Source organism: Eubalaena glacialis, chromosome 15, assembly GCF_028564815.1.
Source record: "Eubalaena glacialis isolate mEubGla1 chromosome 15, mEubGla1.1.hap2.+ XY, whole genome shotgun sequence".
NCBI classification, from domain to species: Eukaryota; Metazoa; Chordata; class Mammalia; order Artiodactyla; family Balaenidae; genus Eubalaena; species Eubalaena glacialis.
Window position 1 is genome coordinate 61,339,413 of NC_083730.1, and position 27,741 is coordinate 61,367,153.

Below are 27,741 nucleotides of genomic sequence, written 5' to 3' on the forward strand. Positions count from 1 at the left end.
CAATTCCTTTTTAAGAGAAGTCCAAAATAATCTATCTGCCTTTAATTAATGTTCTTAGAAATGTAGTGTTTACTTGGTTCTCCTCTAAACATAAAGCTTAAAAAGGATGTCATAGAAGAGGCATTAGGCCAAGGCCTAAGAAAAGCAGTATTTGGTTTCAACCAGGAAGTCACAGAAATACTTCTGGAGTATCTGGCCATCGCCCAGAAGGCACCAAAAAAGAAAATCAGGTGCCCATCTAAGTCCAAGGACATATTCTGTGGCCAGTTCGCTGTGACATAATGTCATGCTTCTCAGGAAGGCTCGGGGGAAGGGCACTTACACCTCGATGCTTTGCTCAGGACCTGATCATCTGAGCCAATGAAATGCATCCCATTTTCAGGAAACCTCAAAGGAAACTCGTGGGCAGCTTTAACCTCCACACATACCTTACAGAGACAAGCCTCGGAGCAGGGTTCCTCATTCACGCTGCCGGCTGGGTTACAGTCACAGGGCACACACGCAGGGTAACCCTTATAACCAAACTGGCAGCGATCACATTTTTCTCCCGCGTAACCTTCCTTGCATGGACACTGACCCGGCCACTTCCCTGCGAAGAAAAACGGCAAAATGACCCAACAGGAAGGTAAAAGAGGTTTAAAGCAGGGGTTGGCCAACTATTTCTGTAAAGGGCCAGCGAGTAAATATTTTAGGCTTTCTGGCCAGAGTCTCTGTTGCAACTATTCAACTTTGCCCGTATTGCTTGAGAGCAGCCACAGATAATACATAAACAGATGGGTATAGCTCTGTTCCAATAAAACTTTATTTATAAAAATCAGTGGTGCCAGATATGGCCCATAGACCATAGTCTGACAACTCCTGGTTTAAAGAAAGAAAAGAGAGGTGGAAAGCACAGAGGCTGGTGGGAATGTAAAATGGTGCAGAAGCTTTGGAAAACCATTTAGTACTTCTTCAAAATGCTAAGCATAGTGTTACCATAAGATCCAGCAATACCATACCTAAAAGTATTTAGCCAAGAAAAATGGAAACATACATCCTCCCAAAAACTTATACATAAATGTTTGTAGCAGCATTATTCACAGTAGACAAAAAGTCAAAACAACCCAAATATTCATCAGCTGATGAGTGGATAAGTTAAATATGCATACAATGGAGTATTATTCACCAATCAAAAGGACTGAAGCACTGACACGTGCCACGCGGATGAACCTGGAAAACATCATGCTCAGTGAAAGAAGCCAGTCACTAAAGACCACATATTGTATGCTTCTATTTGTATGAAATGGCCAGAATAAGCAAATCTCTAGAGAAAAACTAGATCAGTGGCTGCCTAGAGCTTGGAGTTGGGGCAAAGGGATGGAGGAAAACAGGCAACAACTGCCAATGCGTAAGGGGTTTCTTTATGGGGAGATGAAAATGTACCAATATTGGATTGTGGTGATGGCTGCACCCATGAATATGCCGAAACACAACGAATTGTACACTTTAAATGGGTGTACTGTGTGGTAGTCAATCATATCACAAAATCAAGCTTTTTTTTTTTTTTTTTAAAGCACAGAAGCCAGTGGTGGAAGGCAATGAGCACTGTCTTTGCTTCTAATGCCAGCTTTGAAAGCTGTGTACTCTTGGCCAAGTTTCTTACGTACTCTGGGCTACAGTTTCCTTGCCTATAAATTGGGTAAAATAATTTTTATTTGCTATGCTTTAAAGTTGAAATGATATATATTTTAAAGTGAACCCAATCAAGGGTGATTGTCATTGCCATCAGCATCTCATCATGAGTGGCGGGTAAGAATCAACTCCCTGCTGTAATTTACCCTCCCCCTTGTCAGCAGGGCCCACAGAGGCACATCCCTCCCTGATGATCAATATCCATTTTCACTGCTAGTGACGGACCACTGGAGGGGGTCACAGGGGTCTCTGGACAGATGCAACCTCTTCAGGAGACTCTGCTATTTGCAAGTCCATTTGCCAGTTTTTGAAATGGAAAGAACACTGACATTTACAAAGTTAACTGGGGGATTTGCTTGCTTTGTGGGAGGACGTATGCTAAAGGCTCTGCATGTCTTCTGAGCGCTAAATAGAGTGATTGCTATTTACTGTTCCACGTATGACTTGAAACCGAGCCTTATTTCTTCTTTCGTCAAATGCTAATTAACCTCTCAAATGTCATTTCATCGCCCCAACATTGCCATCTCCACCCTCTACCTCCCTCCCATCACGATTCCTAATTTTGCTTTATGCCCAGGGCACTGATTCCTACCTGGCTTTATATTATTTATGTACTTGTTCGTTTAGTGTCTGCTTGTGAGCAGGGACCTTGGTCATCTTGTTCGAGGATATGTATGTTCCTAGGTCCTAGAAAACTGCCTGACACCTAGTAGGTGCTTAGTAAATATTTGCTGAGTGAAAGAATCAATAGAGAATCATACCACCAAATTATTACACAATGGTAACAGTCTCACTAGGTACAAATCTTACACACACACACACACACACACACAAATCAATTACAAGCACAAAAATGAATCAAGTGCTCACCTCTGTGTAAGTCAGAATGAAGGTCATTCTTAATACAGATAGAACTGAGGGACCCCAGAGGGTCACAGTCACAGGGATGACAAGGGTTGTCCTCATAAGGAGACACCTGAAAGGCAGAGGTTGCCCTAGATTATCTTGCTAGAAATAACAGCAATATTAGTATTAACATCGAGAGTAATACCAATGACAAGGTATTGACTTTTTATCCAAGATGTGACTTTCACAATGATTCTGTGTACCCAGGGGGTGCAGGTCAAGCCAGAAAAAAGTGCAAACATCTTTTTGACAGTGACAGCAGCTGGCGTCACTAGCAGAGTGTCATCCTTCTTCATTATCACTGCTACCCTTCCCCTCACTCCGCTGTCTCTTGGAGACATGTAGAAGCCTCTCCTATGACTTAGCCACCGTGGGATTCCCGTGACAGCTACATATGGTGTCAACTGAGGAGTGAGCACTTCCTACGGGCAACATACAGCTGCTTTAGTTATTGGCTGACTCTCCACATGGACACTTAGTATCACAAAACTCTGAGATGATGTAGCCAGTAGACACACAGTTCAAGTTAAGTAACAATGGTGAACATCCTACTCTGAGCAAGAAAACAGGACGGACAGAGCAGGAAATTGATATCTGAAGAACACTACCAGCATATTATAAGAATACAGAAGAAATGTTGCAAAAGGAAATGTCTTCAACACTGAGACTGATGCGTGGCGGCCTGAATGTCTTTTCTACCGCGAAGCTGGGCGACAGTTGAGGCACTCTTACCCTGTGTGGTCTGTAATACCCATCCACGCAGGTTTCACAGTTGATGCCCATGGTTTTCTGCAGGCAATCGATGCAAACCCCTCCTCCTCTGAACTGTCCAGCAGTATTCAGACTTCTCTTCTGATTCGCCACATTTTCATCATAGTAACAGTCTTTGGCTTTATTGTGGCAATTGCATTCTAGGAGAATATTTTAACATCTCAATTAATACAGACACCGTGTCCTAGATAAAGAAAAGCCTTCCCTCCTTTAGTAAATTTTGATGACTATAAATTAAATTAAAATTATAGAAGAAGTCATTTTAGTAACAATCTTTCAGAGGCATTGGGGAGTAGCTATCCGAATTATACGTGTGCATATCCACTTGATTCATCAACCTGTCTTCTGGGATCATATCTTGCAGAAGCACTTGCTCACTTGTCAATGACAAAGGTGAATCACTGCACCATTGCTTGTGTTAACAAAGGACTTGTAACAAGCAAAATACCACGGGTAGGTAGCTGTTTTGATTATGTTACATCCATATAATGGAGTTCAGTGCAACTGTTTTTAAAACAGCATTTCATAGTGTTAATATGGAGATATTTTATTTAAGATATATTGTTAAATATAAAAGTAATGCATAGAATGACACGCATAGCACATCAGGTTCTATGTACGAACAGTGTGACGTGTAGGAATATATTAACTTATGCTTTACTTGCATAAACATTTCAGGAAGAACCTACCAGGAAATCATAAAAAGTAGGAAGGATGGAGACAGAAATATATAAATATACTTTTATATACTGTAGATATTGGAACCTTGTGAATATATTGCCTATTTAAAATTTAAATCCAAATTTATAAAGAATAAATTAATATATGGGAAGCGGAATCTTAGAGAAATAGCAAATTGATAATCAATGCATTCGGGTCTCAATCCTTTAAATTTTATTAAGGTAGTCTGCCTCTTTGTGAACTACTTGAATATCTAAGAAAACCAGTTATTTACTAATTACAAATGTTAAGTCACCATAAACTGAAGCATATGAAGGGGGAAAACTTTACATCCTTGCAATTCTCAGTGACCTTACCTTCACACGTGTTACCAGAAGAAACAGTGCCGGGCCTCCAGGGCTGCTGATGGTACCCAGGACAACACCGATTGCAGCTGTCACCACACGTGTTATGTTCACACTGACACTGGAATTTCTAGACAGTACGGAATATAAAATTGCATCTGAAAATTTACCTGTATGTTTTTCTTAATTTTATTTAGGAAGAACCCATCATAGTCAAATACACAGCAAGAGTTTACAATCAAGCAAACTGGCATTTAATATTTAGAGAAAAAAAATAAACATATGACCTGGTTACAAACAGAAGTGAGAAGGAATAAACCAAAACTAACATATGGCTTAACAAAAAAAAACTTTTCAAAAGAGACACACTGACCTGAAAGGTTTGGAAGCTCCTACTAGTAACTTTCTTGATATTCATCTCTGTTTTTCAGCAATAATAAAAATCCTAGGCTTCCCTGGTGGTGCAGTGGTTAAGAATCCACCTGCCAATGCAGGGGACACAGGTTCTATCCCTGGTCCGGGAAGATCCCACATGCCACGGAGCAGCTAAGCCCGTGCGCCACAACTACTGAGCCTGTGCTCTAGAGCCCGCGAGCCACAACTACTGAGACCGCAAGCCACAACTACTGAGCCCACGTGCCCCAACTACTGAAGCCCACACGCCGAGAGCCTGTGCTCCGCAACAAGAGAAGCCACCGCAATGAGAAGCCCGCGCGCCACAAGGAAGAGTAGCCCCTGCTCGCCGCAACTAGAGAAAGCCCGTGTGCAGCAACGAAGACCCAACGCAGCCAAAAATAAATAAACAAAAATTAAAAAAAATAAAAATCCTATTCAGGAGTTAAAATATTACGAAGATTGGGTAAAAATAAGAAGTAACTTCATGTAAGTTTTTAAAAGAAGAAAAGAGGATGCTATCTTCTTCACGTAATACTTATCCTAAAACAGGGAATATTTTCACAAAAAAAGAAAGAGGGAGAAGTCAGAAGGAGGGGAATCCTTCTTTTAAAAAGTATAAACATAATTTCTAACTTCACGTGATTTTCACTTGACTATCTTATAGAGAAGAGCTTCAAAATTCAAAAGGCCACTGAATTGCACACTTTAAAACGATTAAAATGGTTAAATTTTACGTTATGTTTTTTTTTACCCCCTCCCAAAAAAATATTTATGGAAAGAATTTAATTAGAAACATATTCTCCAACCAACACAAAATTAAACTGTTTAAAAAAATTAAACCAGTTAAATTATCTGAAAATCTTTTTTTGTGGCTTGATTTTATAACTTTCAACACATGCCTTGAATAAAAAAGTGCAATGCAAACATTATAGCTACAACTGCTATTTTGAATTTTTAGTAAAATGTGAAATACTACAACTCACCTTTATAGTTTCATCCCATGGGCAGCTACTAGCATGGCCATAACAAATACACATTCCTCCAACAGAAATGTCTTTTATTGAATAGTAATACTAAGGAAAAAGAAAGTTACAAGCAAAAATTAAAACCTCTTCTATTCCAGTGAGAAGAAAACGTTGGCACTCCAACAAATATCTCAGTTGTTACTGGTAATCAAAAACACAGATATACATTTTAAACTATATTTCATGCACAAGTAAATATAAATAAAATATTTATGTTCAATTAATGTAAACAATGTTCAACTTAGCTCATCAACAGAAACCAAAGGAGTTTAAAAAGAATTTCTCAACTTGGCTGCATCTTAAACCGAGGCAGTCATATTCAAAACTCATGTTACTGAAAACCCTAAAAATATTCCTAAATTGAATACAGCCGTATATAAAAAAGGAATAACTCATGACCAAGTAGGATTTATCCCATGGGTGCAGAGTTAATATAACACAAAAAATCAATAAATGTAAATCACCACATTAACAGAATAAAGGAGAAAAATCATATGATCATTTCATTAGATGCACAAAAAGCGTTTTACAGAAGGCAACACCATCATTAAAAAAAAACTCAGCAAACCAGAAGTAGAAGAGAACTTGTTCAGTCTAATGAAGGCGTGTCTATGGAAAACCTAGAGCTAACAGTGAAAGATTAAGTGCTTTCCTCTTAAAATCTGCTCTTACCATTTCTATTCAACATTCTACGGGAGGTGCCAGGCAGTTCAATAATGCAAGAAAAAATAAGTCAAAAGCAAACAGAGTGCACAGTAAGACTAAACTGTCATTATTTGTAGATGACATGATTGTGTACATAGAAAATCTATCAAAAACTACTAGAATATGTGAATTTGGCAATGTCTCAATCAACAAAAATGAATTGTACTTCTGTATACTAGCAATGAACAAATGGAAAATAAATGTTAGAAAGAAAACTATTAACACTAATATTCAAAAACATGAAATACTTAAAAATAAACTGAACAAAAGATGGACAAATAAACAGATCATTGCCAAGAGGACCTTAAGAAGACAGAGATAAGTGGGGAGGTATAGCACATTCATGGGCTAGATGATCCAATATTGTCAAAATGTCTTCCAAAATTCCTCCTAAATTGATCTACGGAATCAATGGAATCCCAATGAAAGTCTTAGCAGGATTTCTTTCTTCCTGTCTTTCTTTCTTTCTCCTTTCTTTCTTTCTTTCTTTCCTTCTTTCTTTTTGGTATTAATTGACAAACTGATTCTAAAACTTATAAGGAAACACAATGAACTTGGAACAGCCTAACCCATCTTGAAAAAGGACTGAGTTGGACTATTATGGTACCTGACTTCAAGATTTACTGCAGTAATCAAGAAAGACTGTTATTGGCATAAGGATAGACAAATAGATCATTGGGACAGTATAGAGTCCAGAAACGCACCCACAGTAATAAGGTCAAGTAATTTTCAACAGGGCACCAAAACAATTTAAAGGGAGAAAGGAAAGTATTTTCAACATATAGTGCTGGAACAATTGTATATACACGTGGGGAAAAAAGAACCTTCGCCTCTACCTCACACCAAATACAAAAATTAACAAGAAAAGGATAACAGATGTGAAAGCTGAAACTATAAAGCTATTACAAGAAAGCATCGGAAAATATTTTTGTAAACTTGCGATAAGCAAATATTTTCCAGAGAGGAATAGAAAGCACTAACTATAAAAGAAAAACGATAAACTGGACTTTCTCGAAATTAAACCATCTACTCCTCAGAAGTCATAGTGGATAAGCAAGAGACAAGCCAGGGCAGAGAGAAGGGATTTGCAGTATAGACACATTCGACAAAGGACTTCTACACAGCATGTATAGAGATCTTTTATAACTCAGGAATAAGGAGACAGATAACCCAATTTAAAAATGGATAGAAATGTCATCAGATACAAATAAGTACATGCTCAACATCAGTCATCAGGGAAATACAAATTAATTACCCCGAGGAGATGCCACCACATGCACATCAGCACGGCTGAGGTGGCAGTGACCGACGCCCCAGTGTGTGAAAGTGTGCGGTGTACCCAGAGCCCTCACACACTGCTGGTCTGTAAAACGACACAGCTGCTTTTGATAAGGCTTAGAAAATTCCTAAAAATTAAACACATAGCTATCCTGTAACTCAGTAAATCCCACTCCTACTTTATCCAAGGGATTTGGAAATGTTTGTCGCCACAAGCCTTATATGTTTACTATACACTGAAAATATGTACGTTTTCCTGGATGTAGCTTATATCTCAAACTTTAAAATTTTCTTTTAAGTGGGAAAAAAACCCCAGCCATTCTCACTTGCTTGATCAGATGTAGAGCCAGATTAGAACGTGAAGAAATGACCACTGCATCTGCTGCATGATGGCGTTATGGGATGGGTGGGGACGGGGGGACCTGAGGGCACCACGTCAGAACCATAACCTCGTTTAAAGGTGGCATTTTTAACAAAGCATAACTAACGATCTTCAACAAAAATAAGAAAAAAGGCCAACCTGGGAGGAAAAGTCTATTTCCCTGAAACAACATAAACTTTTCAGTGGTCAGGAGCCCTGTCACACTCACTCGTCTTGTGACAATAGGGTCGAGGTCTCTAGGGTCCCGGTGGCTGAGGGTCATAAGATCGGCATTGAGGGTTCGAATGCGCTGCAAGCGCAGGCGGATGTATCGTGCAGAAGTAAATTCCAACAACTTGGGTGAAAGATCATCAGAGCTTGGTCTGCCATTGATTAGCGATGTATGAATCTAGAGATAAAGACATCAAAATAAACAAATATCAATTTTAAGCATGTAAAAAAATAGCCCTGATTGTTTACATTCAGGACATAATCTTTACAGATACTATCTAAAATCAAACCAAACAACGGGGTTCTTATAGAAATCTGTCTGATATTCATTGACACTTGTGAACAGCATGATCACAACCCAAGTTCAGTTTACTGAAGTTATTCGTTCCAGCGTCTCAGAGATTGCGGGAAACTTTTAAACAGGAGCACTTCTCCCAGTGAGGTGAGGGCGTTTTAACATGTATCCACAGGCTTCTCTGAAACAGATTCTAAATGTTATGAACAGACTGGGGAGAGTGGGGGGAAGTGCCAGAAAGCTTTGTAACTCCCATTTTCTCATCTCTGCTCTTGAAACAATGCAGGGCTTGCTGCAGAGTTCCTGCTGTGAAAATCACTTGCAGGGCTTTTGTCGTTTTAGCTCATCAAGGCATGCTACCAAGGCATGGCTTGTTTTTGATTACACTCTGATTTAAGGATGTGTGTGCAGTCCGGGCATGGAGAGCACGGAGCTGGAATAGTTCATGAACCATCTCCAACCCTCAACACCTCCAGGGACAGGGAGAACTTCCCAGAGAAAACCGGGAGCTCTATATTTTAGAAGCATTTTCGCTCTCTCTTTAATATTTTAACAAATCTTGCGGCCCTGGTGTCATGAGAAAGATGCTCTGAGAATGATCTGATGGAGTTATTAAATCACAGCAGAGTGAAGGTTGAGGGATCTCCCTGAAGGGAAGAAATCAATAAAGTAAAATGTGTCAGTGGTGGCATTAATCATCAGTAGACACCAGTCAATGGCACCTTAACTACAGCAGCTAGATAGTTGAAGCTCTCTGTGATCTGTACCAGGAGAGCTCTATTTTGAGTGTTTCCTGTTGGCTCTGTGATGGCTAGGTTGTCACTGGAGGTGACACTGATGAAAAACAGACCTCCTGGCCGGCAGGGGGCGCCATACCTCTCCGTGCTCAAGCGGCACCAGCCTGGAGTAATAGGAGGTGCAGATCACTTCGTCATCTGCCCTGTAAGTGGGCGGCCCCCGTCTTGGAGTGATATTGTAATGAGTCAAACATTCTGTGTCACTAACTGCATAGTACTGCCAGGGGCTGAACTCCATGCCATCCAGAGAATGCTCCAAAATCCAGTTTCCAGGCCGAGGGGCATTAGCAGCTTTGATGATGACATAAGCGACTTGAAAGACCTGGAACAAAGACATTGAAAAGTGTCAATCGAAAATCAGTAACAAGTGCTCAAAAACCAAAGTGCCTCTTGAGAGCATTGCCACCTGATGATGGCCAATGTCACTCACTGCTCTTGAGGCTAACTGCTCATAAGTGTTAATCAGAAATGTATCTTGTAAATGTTTTCCTGGTGGCATCTGTCTTCAAAATAAACTCAAAAAATACTCACAAATAAATTTGTATTATTATTATTGTTATTATTAACAGTGTTAATATTGACATAAGTGCTTGTTTTCTTGTTTCCAATGTCTTTCTCCATCAGGATTCTGAATGATAATAGTTGTATTATATTTCATTAGTAGTCGTGTTAAATGTATTTCTCATATAGTGATTTGGAGATAACACATCTGAATATGAGAAAAAAAGTCAGACCGTTACACACTTATCACGATGGTTAAAATCCAGAACACTGACAACACCAGATGTTGGTGAAGATGTGGAGCAACAGGAACTCTCATTCGTTGCTGGTGGGAATGCAAAATGGTACAGCCACTTGGGAAGACAGTTTGGTGATCTCTTAAAAAATTAAACACAGTCTTACCATATAATCCAGCAATCATACTCCTTGGTATTTACCCAAAGGAGTTGAAAACTTCCATAGGTGAATGGATAAAGGAAGTGTGACACATCCATACAACAGAATATTATTCAGTGATTTAAAAAATGAACTCTTAATCCACAAAAAGACATAGAGTAAACTTAAATGCATATTGCTAAATGAAAGAAGCCAATGTGAAAAGGCTACATACAGGATGATTCCAACTATATTGCCTCTGGGCTTGTTGTTTTTTTATTTTTGGTTTTAAGCGTCTCCCCATCTTAGCCTTCAGCAATTCTAGCAACACAAGAGCCCCTTAAAATTAACCCAGCTGAAGCCACAATATTTCACATTCATTTACTGAATTATTCCCTGCAAAGGACGGTTTTATCTAATTATAATAACTCTGTTCACCTACAAGAAATGTCTCCCAATAAAATTTAGTCTATAGATGATGTAAGTGTGAAATGTTGACTACCCATGTTCATGTGCAATTTTCCTCTAGAACACAATCACTGTTTCTAAAGCACATTAAAAGCAAAATAATGTTCTCAGATTTCAATAATCAGGAAAACCAGGAACTGTGTATCTGTTATGAAAGCTTGTATCTCGAGCTGAATGTCCAATGTTTAAAAATCTAGAACCATCTTCATCGATTTAAACCACTTTTTTAAAAATTAAAATAATGCAAAGGCCATTTTGTCCTAGCATAAACATCTCCAGAACATTCTCCTATGAACATAATTACATTTTTTTTCTTATTGGGAGTTTATTTTAAAAAAAAACACCTTTGGGCTTCCTTGGTGGCGCAGCGGTTGAGAATCTGCCTGTTAATGCAGGGGACACGGGTTCGAGCCCTGGTCTGGGAAGATCCCACATGCCACGGAGCAACCAGCCCCGTGAGCCACAACTACTGAGCCTGCGCTCCGCAACAAGAGAGGCCGCGATAGTGAGAGGCCCGCGCACCGCGATGAAGAGTGGCCCCCACTTGCCGCAACTAAAGAAAGCCCTCGCACAGAAACGAAGACCCAACACAGCAATAAATAATAAATAAATAAATTAAGGGGAAAAGATGGTTCAATTTAAAAAAATAAAAAACCTTTTCCCCAATTTTGTAATTCATATATTCCATAATTTATATTTTTAAAGTCTACTATTTTTTAATATTACTGAAAAACCAAACACTTCTCAGAAATACCTGGCAATTAATCTTACTGTCTCCTCTAGAACTAGTCCTGAAGAACATCAGGGTTTTTTTTAATGCAGCTTGGGGGAGGTTAGTTTCACCTTTGCAAACTTCCAGCACTGTCCCAGAACACCATGATGGAATCCGGCCTAAGTAGCTTTCCATTTGGTTTTCATACTGATGCCCAAGCTAACTGGAGGGAGGACACCCTCTTCTTCACTCATCACTGTCCAATTGCCTTGCAACTATTTTCACCATAAAAGGAGAAGTCTATGAGCATGTGGACCACTGTGGAATATGTTAAAATAGACTTCACAAATTGCAGGTACCAAGTGAGATGGCATGATCAGGCAGCCCATTTGAGAGGGATGGAAATCAAGGTCACTGACAAATGGAATGACTGCATTTACCTTCTGTTTTCCAGTTTCACATTTGAAAATGGAAAGAACCAACAGGTTTACCTCCTGTGTGCTAAGAACTTCATGTATATCATCCCATTTAACTCCAAACAACCCCATGAGTTTCAAGTCATTGTGGTTCCCATTTTACATATTTGGAAACTGATGCTTAGAGAGGTTAAAAGACAAACTACTGAGTTGCAGGTCCCAATGAGAAACCAGGGGTCTCACTCCAGAGTCCTTAGCATCCACTATACACCCCCCCAAATGTACACACACACTAAGGTCATTGAATTTTCTTTTTGTAACCCCAGAAGAAGACTCCTACATTCACTTGGGCGCTGGGTTCATGTCTAAACAGGCACCGTGGCAATTGTTTCTGTTAACTCTGCAGTTTCTGTTGTGACAGCCCAGGATGTGCGGGGTGGAGGGGATGGAGAGGGTGCAAGGAACAAAAACTAATGCTACGTAGCGCTTGCTGTGGCCAAGGACAATGCTAAGTCCTTTATTAGAATTACTAGTCTTCAGACCCTTCCAACTACGTTCTTCTTATGAAATATGTACTGTTACTTCCCCTACGTCACAGATGAGGAAACTGAGGCACAGAAAGGTTACATAATCTTCCCAGGATCTCACATGTACTAATATGTAAACCACACTTCTACAGATTGCAAGGAAAAAGAATGAAACTCCCAGCTGAGCAGCTGGTGGGTACCAATCTGGTTTTCCAAACCACTGACCTCAACCAGTAGCAATTATTTCAATACCATGTTCTTGTCCTTTCATCAAACCCTTGTCAGCTTTTAGACAGACAGCTTAGTCACATGTAACAAAACGTAACCCAGCGGAAGAACCACAATAATGGGAAAACTTCAGGACCATCCCTCCAGGGATCAAGGCCTTCAGCTATGAAGCTGGGCATTGTTCTCACAGTCTCTCACTAGTTCTCTAGGTCCCCAAATTGGAGACCAGGAAACAAGCCAAGAAAGGGACTATGAAATATAAATCTGCAAAAGAGGAAGAGGAAGCTATGAAATATCTAAACGCAATTTGTTTTCACTTAAGTCACGTTATTGGCTGACTTATGTCTCCCCAAAATTCACAGGCTGAAGTCCTAACCCTTAGTACCTCAGAATGTGACTGTATCTGGAGAGAGGGTCTTTAAAGAGATAATCAAGGTCAAATGAGGTCATATGGGTGAGCCCTAATCTCACCTGACTGGTGTCCTTTTAAGAAGAGAAGATTAGGACCCAGACATAGGGGCAACCCTGTGAGGATACAGTGAGAAAATGGCCATCTGCAAGCCAACGGGCAAGGTCTAAGAAGGAATCAACCCTGCCAACACCTTGCTCTTGCACTTCCAGCTTCCAGAACTGTTTGCTAACAAATTTCTGTTGTTTATGCCCCCAGGTTTCGGTATGTGCTACGGCGGCCCTAAGCAAATGAACACAAGCTAGTCTAATTCACCAATTGTGTGTTGACAAACCAGTCTTAACAGCCCCTATAGAAAAAGTAAGGAATTCTCTGTTAATATATAGAATTTTAAGCCTTTGCCCAAATGAAATCCGTGATATTTCTGTTGCTGCTTTTTAGCATGGTTGACTAAAGTGCCTTTTCTCTCCATATAAGGTTGGCTGAACACAAAGTGATGATGCAGGGCTTTCACTAAATTCAGAGTCACTGAGGTCTTGCCAAACCTGCAGCTGATACAGCCACTTTCAAATCCACTTTCATCAGGGGTTTCTACCAAGAGGGCTCTGTTAATGATCACTGGAATGCACATAAACAGTGCCACATAAATAAAGCACACATACACCAAACACCGCTCGCTTTCTACACAGGAATCCAGACAGGAATTTTCATGTGGGCCTCAACCTTAAATATATTAAAACCACCTCAGGCACAGAGATAAGAAAAATACACAGAGCGTAATTCTCCACTATCAGGGGCCAGCTTCAGATGTGCTCAGGGAAGCAAAGTGTTTCTTCTCCACAGAAAGCTCAGGTGCATAAGCTGCAGGGGCCCAGATACCACACGGGACCCCTGGCTGGAAATTCTCCACACGAGCGCTTACCTGCCTCCAAGGCCATAACGAAACACTGAATGGAGAATTGTTTTCTCTTACCCGATGGGAATGACCTTTTCACAGGCAAAAGAGATTTAGTTTTAACAGTCAAATTAAACTTTTAAAAAAGAGTTCAGTCTATTTGGTAAGTAATATTGCTCAATTATCCCTATAAAAGTGGTGAATCTGTGCTTTGTCAGCGTTATTTCTTAGGACATTATTAGACAATAAGATTCAAAATGATCATTTGAGCCAATGTTTACTACTCAAGAATAAAGAAATAACTATTTACTAGAAGTCTAATCACTAATGCAGCTATGACTCCCTTCTGGTTTTACAGAGTATGGATCACCGAACTAACTAATCAATTGATAATCATGTGAAGTAGCAACAAACACTCGGCAGAACAAGAGAAGTTTGGGGCTTGGACGTTTACTTGGCACGTAGGATCCGTGGGATACACATTTTAGGTAAATCTCTTACGGGCAATGATCTTGAAATGTCATTTCTATTCGATTTTAGTGGCTGTTTTACTATTATTGCCTCGTTTTAGGACCAGTATACAAAATTAACAGACAAAAGGAAATAGCTTCATGAATGAGAAGTGTGGAATAAAATAGGTTTGTGTCTCTTTAAATTTGCTGCTGTCCATAGAAGTGCGGGATAAACACGTCAGAATCCAGTCTCTTTCCCCCCCTTACTTTTCTTCTTGCTTTTTCTTTTTATTGAGGGCAGGAGGGACTGGCTACTTGTAATGGCAAATTTAGATGAAGTAGGTTTTTTTCCTTAAAATTCTTAAGCTTCGTGTCTCAGGAAGTCAAGGAAGGCTCACTTCGGAAGCAAGCGTGGACACTGAGGAAAAGCCAGGGTGAGAAAGCTGATGAACAAGGAAGGAAGGGCAGAGAGAGGGGCCCATCACAGAAGTAAAAGGGGAACCAGGACCAGTTACCTGAAGGTGGGAAAGGGGTATTTAAAACCCCTTCAGAAGGAGTTCTGTTTCTCATCAACTAGAAAAGTTATTTCAAAGAGAGCCCACGATAAGCTCTCCCATGGTCCATGAGCCACCGGTTCTGTCTCAGGATGACTAGGGGGATTACCTCAAAGGCTACGTGTTGCGCTACATTAAGAATCAAAACTGGAAAGTAAGAGGCTGGTTTCCGTTCCTAGTCTCCATGGATCTCCCTGTAGAACTGCTCCCAAAGTTCAATTTCACCAAGGGTTCTGGGAAGATTTTGCTAGGTTTTGTGGGAGGTGAGTTGGAAGGACCTCAAAAGCACAGTCAGGCAGGTCACCAAATGTCCTTTGTGGGGATCTTCACTGCTTTCCCCCACCTGTAGGTGCCGGGTGACAGCTGAGCCCCAAGAATGAGATGAACCCACTGCGAAACGCAGTTACCGCCCATTCTAGGACCTGGGAAACGCAAAGAGCGACTCTCCCATCCCCCGACTCCTGACCACCGGTTGGCCGGAGCCATCGGTTTCCACCCAGGAACAACATCTCAGCCTTTGAAATTACGTTGGGCTTTTCCCCCAAATGCAGTGCAGTTTGTTCACGTTGGAACACAGCGGGCAGTAAATACCATTCCTTCCTTCCCCTCCCGAATGTGGAAGGAGGCTCGGGAGTCCATCGTGGAGATGGAAGGAAGTCAGCAACATTCCAGGAGAAAGCAAAGCTGGAGGTGGCGGCCTCGACGGTGGCTGCAGAGGTCAGCCTGACACTCTGCCTCTGGTGGCACAGGCTGAGTGGACACACACTCGGTGGCCTTGTCCTGTGGGTCAGGGACCTGGGCCTCCTGAGAACAGCCTGCCCGGAAGAGAGACAGATGGAGCCCCGGAATGATGCAGTCAGCTCGTCTCCCAGTTAGAAAAATGACTGCCCCTCTCCTGGGGGGGAGGGCAGGCGGCAGAGATGTTACTGTCAGAGAAGCTCCCCTTCCTCCCCCCACCAGGACACAGGACGCTGGGACCAAGGACGCCCCTAACACCTTTTCACTGGAGATTCATTCAGTGAACACTGATTGAGCATCTGCTTTGGAACAGGACCGTGGCGGGTGCCACAAAGACAGCAGTGAAGTGGGGGACATGGTCAGGGTGGCCTGGATGTCCTGATGGGGAGACAGAGGTGGGCCAAGTCCCCCGGGAGAAGGACAGAAGGTGGCCAGGGTGTCTGGCGGGGGCCAGCCTAGTCTGGAGAAGGCGTGGTCAGGGAAGGCTTGTCTGGAAAGAGGGGCAGACTGAGTAGGAGATGTCTAGGTAAAGAGAGGGAGGTCAGAGGGACAGGGGGTGGGACCCTGCAGGGCCAGAGCATGGAGCGTGGGACATGGCGGGAGGCCCGGTTGGCTTGAGTGTCGAGACGGGAGGGGACTGGACAGGGCAGGGCTCTTTGTGAAACGTTAAAACTTCTAGACCATTCGAAGACCCTAAACCAGGGAGTTACCAGGTCACCAGGGATGAAAAGATTGGATGCCGGAACTGGATGCTGGTGCTGGGAAATCGTGAGAGCTGGTGGTGTTGACACAGTGAAGACCAAGACTAAAGTAGAGAAAAAAGCCAGTGGGTCTTAAAGAGTTTGCCAAAAGGTCCAGTGTGAGTGAGAAAGAAAACACGGAGGCACAGCAGGGCTTTCCAGCTTTGGCCAGACCCCCTCTCCACCTCAGGAAGATGGGACAGGTCTCCCCGACATGGCCCCAAAGCCCACACTTTGCCCTTCTTCTCTCAGTCCCAGAGAATGTCTGGCTGAAAACATTTGAAAGCTTCTTTTGACTTCCTCTCTTGGTCCTCACGTTGACCTAGGGTGCCCAGTAGGTCCAGCAACGGTTAGCAGCATACGGCCTGACAGCCCCCTTTTCATCCCTCATCGTGAGAAAACAGTTCAATTGCACCTCAGAAAGTAAAACAGGCCCCTAATCATTAAGCCTCACAAATCCAACTGGCGACACCGTCTAGAAAAGCTGTGCAAATCTGCACTTGACTAACTCCATTAAACATTAACCTGTGAGTTATACATTTACAGCCTCTAGACACAATAATTATGTGTTTCTTTCACTAAATCTAGCTGAATCGTTTATAGTTTTAGCCCTAGAGAGATTAGAAAGCATTTTTTGTTTTTGCAAGATTTCACTCAGTACATGGAACCTTGGTCTACATGCTATTTGAAGATTCTCATCTTTCTTTAGGTACCTCTAACTTCACTGAGCATCTATCATTTGTCAGGCATCAAGCTGACACATCATCACATTTAAAGCTTTTTTTTAAAACGGAATATCTGAACAAAGGTCTTATACAGGAAGGCTTTTGTTTATTTAGAAAAATGTGGTGGGAAGCTAAGTGGCGCAGCTGCATGGAAAACAAGATGGCGGTTCCTCAAGAGAGAAACTTAGAATTATCATGTGATCCAGCAACTCCACTCTGGGTATATACCTACAAGAACTGAAAGCAGGGACTCAACAACAGATATCTGGACAACGATGTCTATTGAAGCATTATTCACGGTAGCCAAAAGATGGAAACAAACCAGATGTCTACCACGGATAAATGGCTAAACAAACTCTGGGATACAAGGGAATATTATTCAGCCTTAAAAAGGAATGAAAGTTTGATACCTGCTACAACATAGATAAAGCTGGAGTTATTATGCTAAATGAAGTAAGCCAGACACAAAAGGACAAATACTGCATGATTCCACTTACATGAGTTACCTAGAATAGTCGAATTCATCGAGACCCAAATTAGAATTGCGGAAAACTGGGGCTGGGGAGGGGAGGGAGGACGGGGAGTTACTGTTTAATGGGCACAGAGTTTCAGTATGAGATGATGAAAAAGTTCTAGAGAGGGATGGTGGCGATGATTGCACAACAATGTAAATGCACTTAATGCCAGTGAATTGTACACCTAGAAATGGTTTAAATGGTAAATTTTATGTTATGTATATTTTACCACAAGAAAAAAAAAAGATGTGAAAATAAGGAGAGAAAAGTGAATGATACAAAGACTCAACTTTTTGTGGAAGATGGAGATTTCTAAATTGAACATGATGAGGGACTAACCCTGCAGCCAACCGAGCCATCTGGAGGGCAAGCTAGCAGCTCAGAGGGGATGCGTGAAGCCCTGTCTTTCCCATGACCCTATTTCTGTCAGTTTCTTACTAAGCTCTAGTGAGGCCTGATGACACGTCACAAAATACAAAATTGGAGCCCAAACTGTTAGGGTTTGAGAGTGAAAGGAGACCTCTGAGTGACGTGACTGAAGACCCTCAGCTCAGAGGGCGGCCTCTCCTCCTGGTGACGTTGACTAAGTGCCCGGCTGACCTCTGGGCAGCCCTATTGCTGGCCTGGCCCTGGAGTCTGGTACGGCATTGTAAATGATCCTAAATGGTGAGCATCTCAATGGAGGCCTAAGAAACAGTTATTTCATGGGCTTTCTTGTGCTTCTAGCACCTGAAGAACAAAGATAAATATCTTCTGATTGTATGCCATAAAATAGAGAAAACAAAATTTTAAATTATAAGACTGACAATTCTCACGGTCACCTAATTAGGGGGGAAAAGGTATTGGACACTATTAAAACAACACTAGATAGGTCACTTTATGATTTTACTTTTAAAAAGATGATTAAGAATAACTCAAATTTGATTAAAAAAAACTATTATAGAGGGTGTATATAGAAACTCAATTTTTCTGTAAATCTAAAACGTTGCTATAAAATAAAGTCTATTAATTTAAAAAGACACACAAAACAAAGGAACAGAACTATTTACACACGTTATAATAGTTATCAGTTACTCTAAGAAAGCTTAAACCCCTCCAGTTGGCTGCACAGAAGCTAATAAGTGGTTTTCAGGCTTCACCAAACTTCTCAGGTATGTGGGCTTAGACAGCTGTGGCATCCCAGCTAATTATCTGCAGGTTTTAAATTGATCTCACAGTTTTCCCAGGCTTCATTTCCGGACCTTATGGGGCATGGAGGCCACCAAGCCAGGGCGAGCCAGTGCTCTCCAAGTATCTGTGCAGAAATTTCAAAGGAGCACAGATCTGAATGCATTGGCACAAGCAGGCCCAGTCCCTAAAGAGTTTCCACCTTTGTCACTACTTTGGCAGCTTCATCACCTCCCCAAGGCCAATGCTTGCAGAGTGAGACTTCCAGAATTACTCCCCACCCTCCTCCCAAAAAGGTAGTGATTGGTGATGAACAGATCTGAAATTTCTTACAATCCAGAGAATTACAGAAGGAAATTTAATGTTTCCCATGATTCAGGCTTAAAATGATAAATCCAGCTGTGTTCTCTACACCCCACTGCATTATTCACAACGAATACTGTGAATATGGATCTACATGTTATTCCGATTTCTCACATTGTTAAGTGTGAAATACCAAATAGAAAAACACTTTATAAAATGCACAATACAGATGTAAGGTAACACTGTGAGATTTGTAATCACTTTCCCTAAGTGCCATAGTTATTCTGCTGACAACTAGCACCTCTCAAGATGATGATATTTACAGTTCATTCAATATTTTTCTCATTTGTTATGACTTGAAAATTCTGTCCTGCCTCTTACACTGATATTCAAATATCTAAAACTGTCACCACCATTTGACAAAGCATTTGCCTCATCAGAGATTAATAATCATGGCATAATTTACACATGTGAAGGTGATAAACAAGACCAAACAAATATTGTCTAAGCATCTGAACTCAGCCCAGTGCTCCCAAATACATGTTCAATACAGTGACAAAATGTAAATAAATGAATATATGTTATATCAATGAATGAATGAATGAATGAATGAATGAATAAATTCCTTGCTATTCAATTAACAGAGAACAAAGAAAGAAAGAGCCTTTTGGTCTCCATGCTGCTGAGAGGTTGTGAGACACACTCTTTCATTCACTGTTAGTGAGTATATAAATGGAACAATATTTTTGAAAAAAAATAAAACAATAAAAATTACGTTTCAAAAATGTTTAAGCTCTTTGGTTTTTTTTGTTTGTTTGTTTTGTTGTTGTTGAATGAGTGAATTTATTGCATGTTTCCTTATATAAGCACCACTCTGCAACATAATAAGCGAATTCAGTAAGCTTTACAGAATTTGTAGAAATTCTCACCATTGGGGCTTTTTTTGTGCTGACCCTTGCTAACACCAAGGGTTTTAACAATAAAATGGAAAACATCTTTAGGGGGTTAATTAATGAAACCTTGGTAAACATCTTTTTTAGTGATTAACCTTAATAAAAGACCATCTCAAGTACTTGAGAAATGTATGGATAATATGTACGTACTCTTGAGTAATTTCCTCAAATATGTATTAGTCAAGTTTCTCACAGGAGCTGGACAATGGTCCGTTCAAGTCTGGAGTATCTATGCTGCTAAATTAAAATCTTCATGCTTTGGCTATCCAATGCACAGGTGATAAGACTGAGGTTGTTTTGGAGGTTAAGAAATTGAATGTACTTTCCTCTGAGGGGACAAAAGATTTCTTCTCCTTAGGAAACAACTTTTAGACTTGTTCAAGAGCTTAAAACTCAGCTGACTAGTTTTGTAAAATGTAGTATTACAGAAATTGCTTTAGTCTGGAAAAAAAATGTAAACATAGTTTATTACCAGTTTGTACCTTCACCATAGAAAAACCTTAAAATCATTCTTGTGGAATGTCTGATTTTCAGTGGCATTGTCAGATGGTTGAATAGTGAGTCTGAAGAGACAAAGCTGGGGCCAGTATATGGAAGGCTGAACTTTATCAGGTATTCAACAGGATCTGCTGAAAATATTTCAGCAGAAAAATGAAAGACGGTTCTTGTGGCAGTGACGTGAGGAATGGCCTCAAGTTGGGGAAGATGAGGTAGCAGATGTGAGGTAATAAAGTCTTTTACTAGAGTGATGGCTATGAATATATTTAAGAAATGAATGCAACTAATATTCAAACAATTAACAAGACCCAGTAAGAGGCTAGATATAAAGAATGGAGAATCCCTGACTAGAATGGGAGAAAGCAGCCACCCCTGAGTAAAAGCTTACTATAAGAGACAAAGCCAAAAGTAGAACTCTGACCTCCTGATTCCCCATCCAATTCTCTTTGCACTGTAGCTGTTGACTGATTTGGAATGTTAAAGCTGGTCTGAAAGACCACAAGCTTCAGTAGGCAACCTGATATGGCATAACAAAAACCCAGTTAAATTACTTTGAGGATTTTTTTTTCTTAGACCATGGTTATAATTCTAGCTTTTGTGCTAACTAGCTCTAATCTTGGGCAAATCATTTGCCTTTGACACCTCTTATGTTTTTATATGAATTTATTTCTTTTGTTAATATTGTACGGACGTTTTTCTTGTCTCCCACAGTAAATAATTTCTTTGAGGGCAGTAATATGGACTCTATGTGGATCTTTTACCATTGATTGTTTATAATACCTAAGAAGTGTCTCTGTGAAATGGTGTCAAATTAATGAATATAAATAGCTGAGAACATCTTGTTAGAAACAACACGAAATGTTAATAAAAACACAAACAGAACCTGAACTGTTCACATTAATTTAGGCTAGTGAGGAAGCTTCCCTACCTTTTATTAGGCCTCTGACTACTTAAAAAGAGTTTCTAGCATTCATAAGTACCTGATAGCCACCACCATGTTATACCTTATTACGAGAAGAAAATGTCCCATTTCACAGGAGAACCATTTCCCCACGCTCTTCTTCATCCTTCCTCCCAAAGATTTCATGTGGCAGCAACGAAGGGCAAGGGGGACCCTGAAAACGACCTTTCCGTTTTTAAGTTAACACAAAGAGTGGCTTGGTTTGGCTTCTGTGACTTTCACTGGAGAAAAATGTTGTACACTATATATGTAAGTTTCCTCAGCTTCTTGTGATTGATAGATAACGCCAGTATTCAGTCCTTACTCCTCTGCAAACTACTTTAGGGCACTTACAGGCAGGCAGGCAGCCCACAGAGGAAGGCTTTTGGATTCGCAGAACTCTCCCTATACAGCACTCAGCGTCAGTATAACCTGAAAGTTCTTGCCCCAGGAACTCTGGCCAGCACACCCTTTTCTGGGGCCTCTTAGGTTATTGGCTCCAGCACAGGTGGGTGGGAGAGCTAAATCAGCAGAAGAAAAGCAAAACTGAGGAAGGAAGAGAGGAGAGGTCATAAGGACAAGGGAGCAGAGTCTGCGACTAATAAACACTGAGATGGCTTTTTGATGTGATTTGTAAAATGTCTTTAGAGGCAATTCCAAAAGAAAAGTTTCCAAAATACTCTAAGTAATACTAGCATCACTACAGTAAGTGCATGGCCTCCCAAGGGTACCATTTTAAAGGATAATCATTTGATTCTATGAGTTATATGATTGTTTTAAAAAATATTAGAGTTTATTTTAAAATTCAATATAAAAAGCACTGCTTAAGTGATGGCTGTGACCCACAAATATAAGGAAATTTGCAGGATGTGTGGGTGGGATGGAAACGCTATTAATTTTATAGTCTAAGGACTAAATTCAGCGCTATGTACTTCTGCACTGGCCACCATTCAAAACTGAGGCTGCTGGACATTTGGTGAGGAAACACAAGATTTTAAGAAAAGTGCAAATGAACAACATGTGTAATTTCAAAGCAAGCCTGCCTTACAGAATATATGGGTGTTTGGGTGAAGCAGAGTGAATAGCCCATCTCAATTTTAATATACAGAAGCAACACAGTATGAGAGTAACAGAAGTTTTTGTAGCTCAACAGACCTAGTTTACATCCTGGCTTCACCCTTTTGTAGTTGAAAAACCCTCTGCAAATTATTCAGCTTCTCTGAGACCCAGTTTCCTTACCTGTAAAATGTCTAGTGAAGTGCCTGGCAAACAGAAAATATTCCATAAATATCAGTTCCTCTGTAAGGGTGGGTTTTTTTTTTTCAAACTAAGGGTCAAAACCCTTTGGTAGATTATGAAATCAATTCAGTAGGTTACAACTAGCATATTTTAAAAACTGAAACAACAAAAAACATCAGAGTACACTGCACATAATGGTAAGTATTGTTCCATAATGCATATGCTGAGTTTTGATATAAGTGCATTTTTTACTGTGGATTACAACCAAAAAGTTTCAAAGTCTCTGTTCTACAGAGAAATTCTCAGATTATTATATTAAAAAGGCTTTAGCAGTGCTGCCTTTATCCAAATGAGACTCTGTAAATTTTAAGAACTTAAAGTGTTCCTTACCTTCTAACTTGTTGCAGTAAAAATACGACATGAATCATAGAGAAGATAAATTTAATCTGGTACTGTAGGGCATTAAATTCAATTTTAAGATTGGTTTCTGTGTTATACTGACTGATTTATACTTCTAAACACTTTATAGGTGTATCATTTATAGTTGATTAAACACATCTAGAAATTTCTACAAAAAGTTGGCTATTAGGTTCTATTATGGGGAAATTAGATATAATTTCTAAATAATTTTAAATTATAAAACTTTTAAAAAGGATTGCAACTTGCCTCAGCATGAAGACTGCTAGAGTAATATTCCCATCCTGATGAGTAGTAAAAATCAAAGGCCTATATGAGCACATACAGTGATGTCCCACACTGGCTCAGTAAAAAGGAGAGCTCCCAAAACAAAATGTGAGGGTCAATAACAGGCCTCTTTTCTCCTTCAGGTCTTGATGTAGAGCCAGCCTGACAGTAGAATGAGTCCCTAGTGCTGTTAAGATGGTGAGTTAGCCAATTTTAGGTTGGCAGAATAGGAATTTTAGGTTGGCTGAAGGGTAGAATACTGGAAATTACAGAATTCAATGATACAGCTGAATCTTGATATAACTGTATCTTAAATTTATAATTTTAGCTAACCAGGCCAGATTGGCTATTATTAGAATCTATGGGACTGAAGTTTAGGAATCTTGTTTTAAATTAGCGCCCTGGGCAATTCTGATCCTCATTCTCGTTTGAACGCCCTGTGTTAAAGGGACAGCAAGGATCTGAAAATATAAAAGGATGGAGTTCAAAAGTACTTATCCCAACCTTACAGGTATCCAATATCAAATACTGGATCAGAGTCTGACAGTCAAAGTACTTCCTTCTTGGTATTATATTAAAGATATGAGTCAGCAGGTAGCAATACTTGATGTTTTCCAGTTATTTAAGAACAATAAGAAATGGTGTGTTGCTTCATTGGAATTCATTGGTGAGAAGCAAAAAGTATGAAAGAGAAAGGTCTCTTTAGATTAGACATAGAAGTAAAAGGTAGCAATCAATAAAAGTTATTAAGAGTAAACTCAGGGGCTTCCCTGGTGGCGCAGTGGTTGAGAATCTGCCTGCTAATGCAGGAGACACGGGTTCGAGCCCTGGTCTGGGAAGATCCCACATGCCGCGGAGCAACTAGGCCCGTGAGCCACAACTACTGAGCCTGCGCGTCTGGAGCCTGTGCTCCGCAACAAGAGAGGCCACGACAGTGAAAGGCCCGCGCACCGCGATGAAGAGTGGCCCCCACTTGCCACAACTAGAGAAAGCCCTCGCACAGAAATGAAGACCCAACACAGCCATAAATAAATAAATTTAAAAAAATAAAAAAAAATAAAGGCAGAAAAAAATTTAAAAAGAAAAAAAAGAGTAAACTCAGCAAGAGACAAGTGATAAGCCATTCAACTGCTTGATGAATCCATTTGGCTCCTGAGCAGAGATCTCATACCTTTTGTGGTGTAGGTGCCCTTTCCTCTGTCCTCAGAAAAGAATAAAGAATAAGGCAAAAGGTGGTTCCTTCCTATTTCAAATGAGTTGAGAGTACAGGATAAGTCTGCCTATAATCTTAAATTCTTTTTTCCTAAATTTAAAACTTTTCTGCTATTTGAGATAGACATTGGGTTGGGCTGAGCCATGCTTGCTGTCAATGTCAAGTGTTGAGATTAGCACCACAAATCCTCCACCAGGACTGAGTCTTGGCATCAGGCTTTGTCCATCATCAACCTTGAATGTGAGAAAAGGCAAGCATGAATGCCATTCTTGGGAAGAAACAGCAGCTGTGCAAGGTGAAAGAAATCACAGGAGACAGCAAAGCCTGGGGAAAAGGATGGTAGTAACAGAAGTGAGGTAGAAAGCTAGTTCTTAGCTCCTCCAACTGCCAGCTGAAGAGACTTAGGGTCAAACACTCCCTGCACGGCAAGTACATGAGGCCCCTGAAATTGTAAGATGCCCCAAGAAATGATCTGGTGTTCCCCCCTTGCTTATTTTTTAGCTCAAACTCTAACAACGTTGAAAGTATTTGGAGATCGACACCTCTCTTTCTCTCACTTTCTTTTTTACCTAGAGGTTACAGTAGAGGATGAACAGAGATGGCAGCCAATACCAAAAAACCCCAAAAAAACAACAAAAAACAAACAAAAAAAACAAAACAGATTATGAGAAAAGTCTGCATTACACATGGGTAGAATTCACCCCATAAGTCAAAGAACTTTTCAAAATTACAAGGGAGGGAAGGCAGAGGGGACTAGATATTTGAGGTGTTAAGAGACAGGCTGTTAAAGTCCCCCACTATTATTGTGTTACTGTCAATCTCCTCTTTTATAGCTGTTAGCAGTTGTCTTATGTATTGAGGTGCTCCTATGTTGGGTGCACATATACTTATAATTGTTATATCTTCTTCTTGGATTGATCCCTTGATCATTATGCAGTGTCCTTCCTTGTCTCTTGTAACATTCTTTATTTTAAAGTCTATTTTATGTGATATGAGTATTGTTACTCCAGCTTTCTTTTGATTTCCATTTGCATGGAATATCTTTTTCCATCCCCTCACTTTCAGTCTGTATGTGTCCCTAGGTCTGAAGTGGGTCTCTTGTAGACAGCATATATATGGGTCTTGTTTTTGTATCCATTCAGCGAGCCTGTGTCTTTTGGTTGGAGCTGTATAAAAAAATAAATAAAATAAAATTCAAAAATTCAAAAAAAAAAAAGAGACAGGCTGACAGAGCAAGCTTAGTGACTGGCTTTATAAGTCTACCACTTGAGACTCTGTGTTCTTTGTTTACAGAGAGGCAGAAAAAAGAGTTCAGAGAAGAAGCCAGTGTCACAGATTAAGATATCTGAAAGAGAAGTCGGGCCTTTCTTTCCATTTTCTTACATTATTTGTTTCCTTCACTTGAAACTATTGTTAGACCAAATTGCAGTAGGGTTCACCAAATGGACTCCATTATGCAATTCAACTGTGCCCCTTGCTAGATCCTGATTTCCCTATTTGATACAAAAAGCTACTGAACTTCCATTCTTTTCTCTGCTAAAATGCCTAAATAATCTATATTTAGGAGATAAAGAAGCATATTTACAATATGCTTAGCCTTGGAGTCTCCATGTCAGGGTTATGGAAGAAACTATTCTGAAAAGTGTCCTTCCGTAACCCAACATGTTCACACATCACAAGTCCTTATCAAAGTTATGGGTTGGGTTTTCACATTGCCAGGTAAAAAGTCTGCTCCCTGGCAGTCCTTAAACTTTACCTGACAAACACTGTACACCCTCAGTCCAGGCTCCTCAGTCTCTAACATCCCCATTAACACCCCAGCAAACAACAAAATATATCCACTTATCACAGTTCAATCCCACTTGAGCATCAATAGCCACTATTTCAATATAATCATGTTCCAAAAGCTGATGAGTGTCCAACAGCAGCAAAGGATAGACATGTTGGCACCAGTAATACTGAAGTTTGGTTTTTAACTGCATTTTTTGTTAGTTTGGCTGGGAAGATTTGGACAGCTGGAAGTGAGCTTCTCCATCATTTTCTGTTTCTTTCTTTGTAACAGTTTTCCACCTGTGAAGCCCACCACCCCACCACCAAGTGCAGCTGCAATTCCTGCCACTTTGAAGCCTGCAAGGAGGCCATTCAGGCCCCCACCACTCCTCCGATGAGTGCACCTGCCACAGGCAGAGCTGCCAGCTTGTATTTTGCAGCCTTCCCCAAGTTTTTGGTTCCCTCTTCAACACTCACAGCAGCACTGTTGACTGCATGGTCTTCAGTGCTGTCAATCTTCTCCTGCTGAGAATTCACTAGGAGAGAGAAATCAGTGACCAGTTGGCTAAGTTCAATTAAGTCCGCTTCTAAGGTTTCCCATGATTCTGCACCATTTTGATCTCGAGGAATTTCAGGCAACACATATATCTGAGTCATACTCTGAGGATCAGCTTCATCTTCAGTAGCGTGAAATGTTCCACCAACAGTCACGGATCTGGTCAAAGAAGGCTGTAATAAGGTTTCTTCATCATTAAATTGTTTCTGAAGTTCTTCTACAGATTCTAGATGGAGTTGAAGAAATTCTGCTGTGGGGTGCTGATGCTTCTTCTTTAACAGGATCTATCATTCTCTTCAGAAGTCCTAGGTCATCCCTTTGGACTTTCAAACAAAGCTTCTCCATTTCTCAGATGCTGGAGTGGAGTTGCTGAACTGTACGTCCTGCATTGATATGCTCTTCATGCAACTTGTCCCAGATTCTGCGCCTCTGATACTTCTCAATATTTAGCTGGCGCTTTCTTAACCTCTCCAGGTCTGTTGGGATTACTATCTTAGTAAATTTCTGAAGAGCTGGTTCAAGACGGCGTAATTTCACTTTTTCTTCATCTTCAGACATCCTAAAAAAAGTTGTGTCCCTTCTACTTGCAACAACTACCTTCTCCACTCATGTAGAATAACCTGATGCCCTGCTTCCTGCGGGGCGCCCCTCCCGCGCGCGGGGCTGGCACCCAGCCCACGTTGCGGCCAGGGCCTTACGCCC

At 40.6% G+C, this 27,741-nt stretch overlaps 1 protein-coding gene and 1 pseudogene across 2 annotated transcripts in view; both read right to left on the reverse strand.

The window, feature by feature from the left end:
- The window catches only part of LAMA1 (laminin subunit alpha 1), a 149,987-nt gene that overhangs the window by 86,815 nt on the left and 35,431 nt on the right, over window positions 1-27,741 (reverse strand). For both annotated transcript variants that reach the window (XR_009697434.1, XM_061170462.1), the window contains exons 4-10: window positions 9,541-9,783; window positions 8,368-8,547; window positions 5,753-5,842; window positions 4,386-4,503; window positions 3,310-3,488; window positions 2,542-2,647; window positions 429-589 (exon numbers count right to left, since the gene is read on the reverse strand). Coding sequence is in view for 1 of the 2 variants with exons in the window: in XM_061170462.1 (XP_061026445.1) it covers window positions 429-589; window positions 2,542-2,647; window positions 3,310-3,488; window positions 4,386-4,503; window positions 5,753-5,842; window positions 8,368-8,547; window positions 9,541-9,783 (1,077 nt within the window). In the remaining variant the exon portion in view is untranslated. The remainder of the gene's footprint in view (window positions 1-428; window positions 590-2,541; window positions 2,648-3,309; window positions 3,489-4,385; window positions 4,504-5,752; window positions 5,843-8,367; window positions 8,548-9,540; window positions 9,784-27,741) is intronic.
- Window positions 26,686-27,600, reverse strand: LOC133075764 (syntaxin-17-like; annotated as a pseudogene).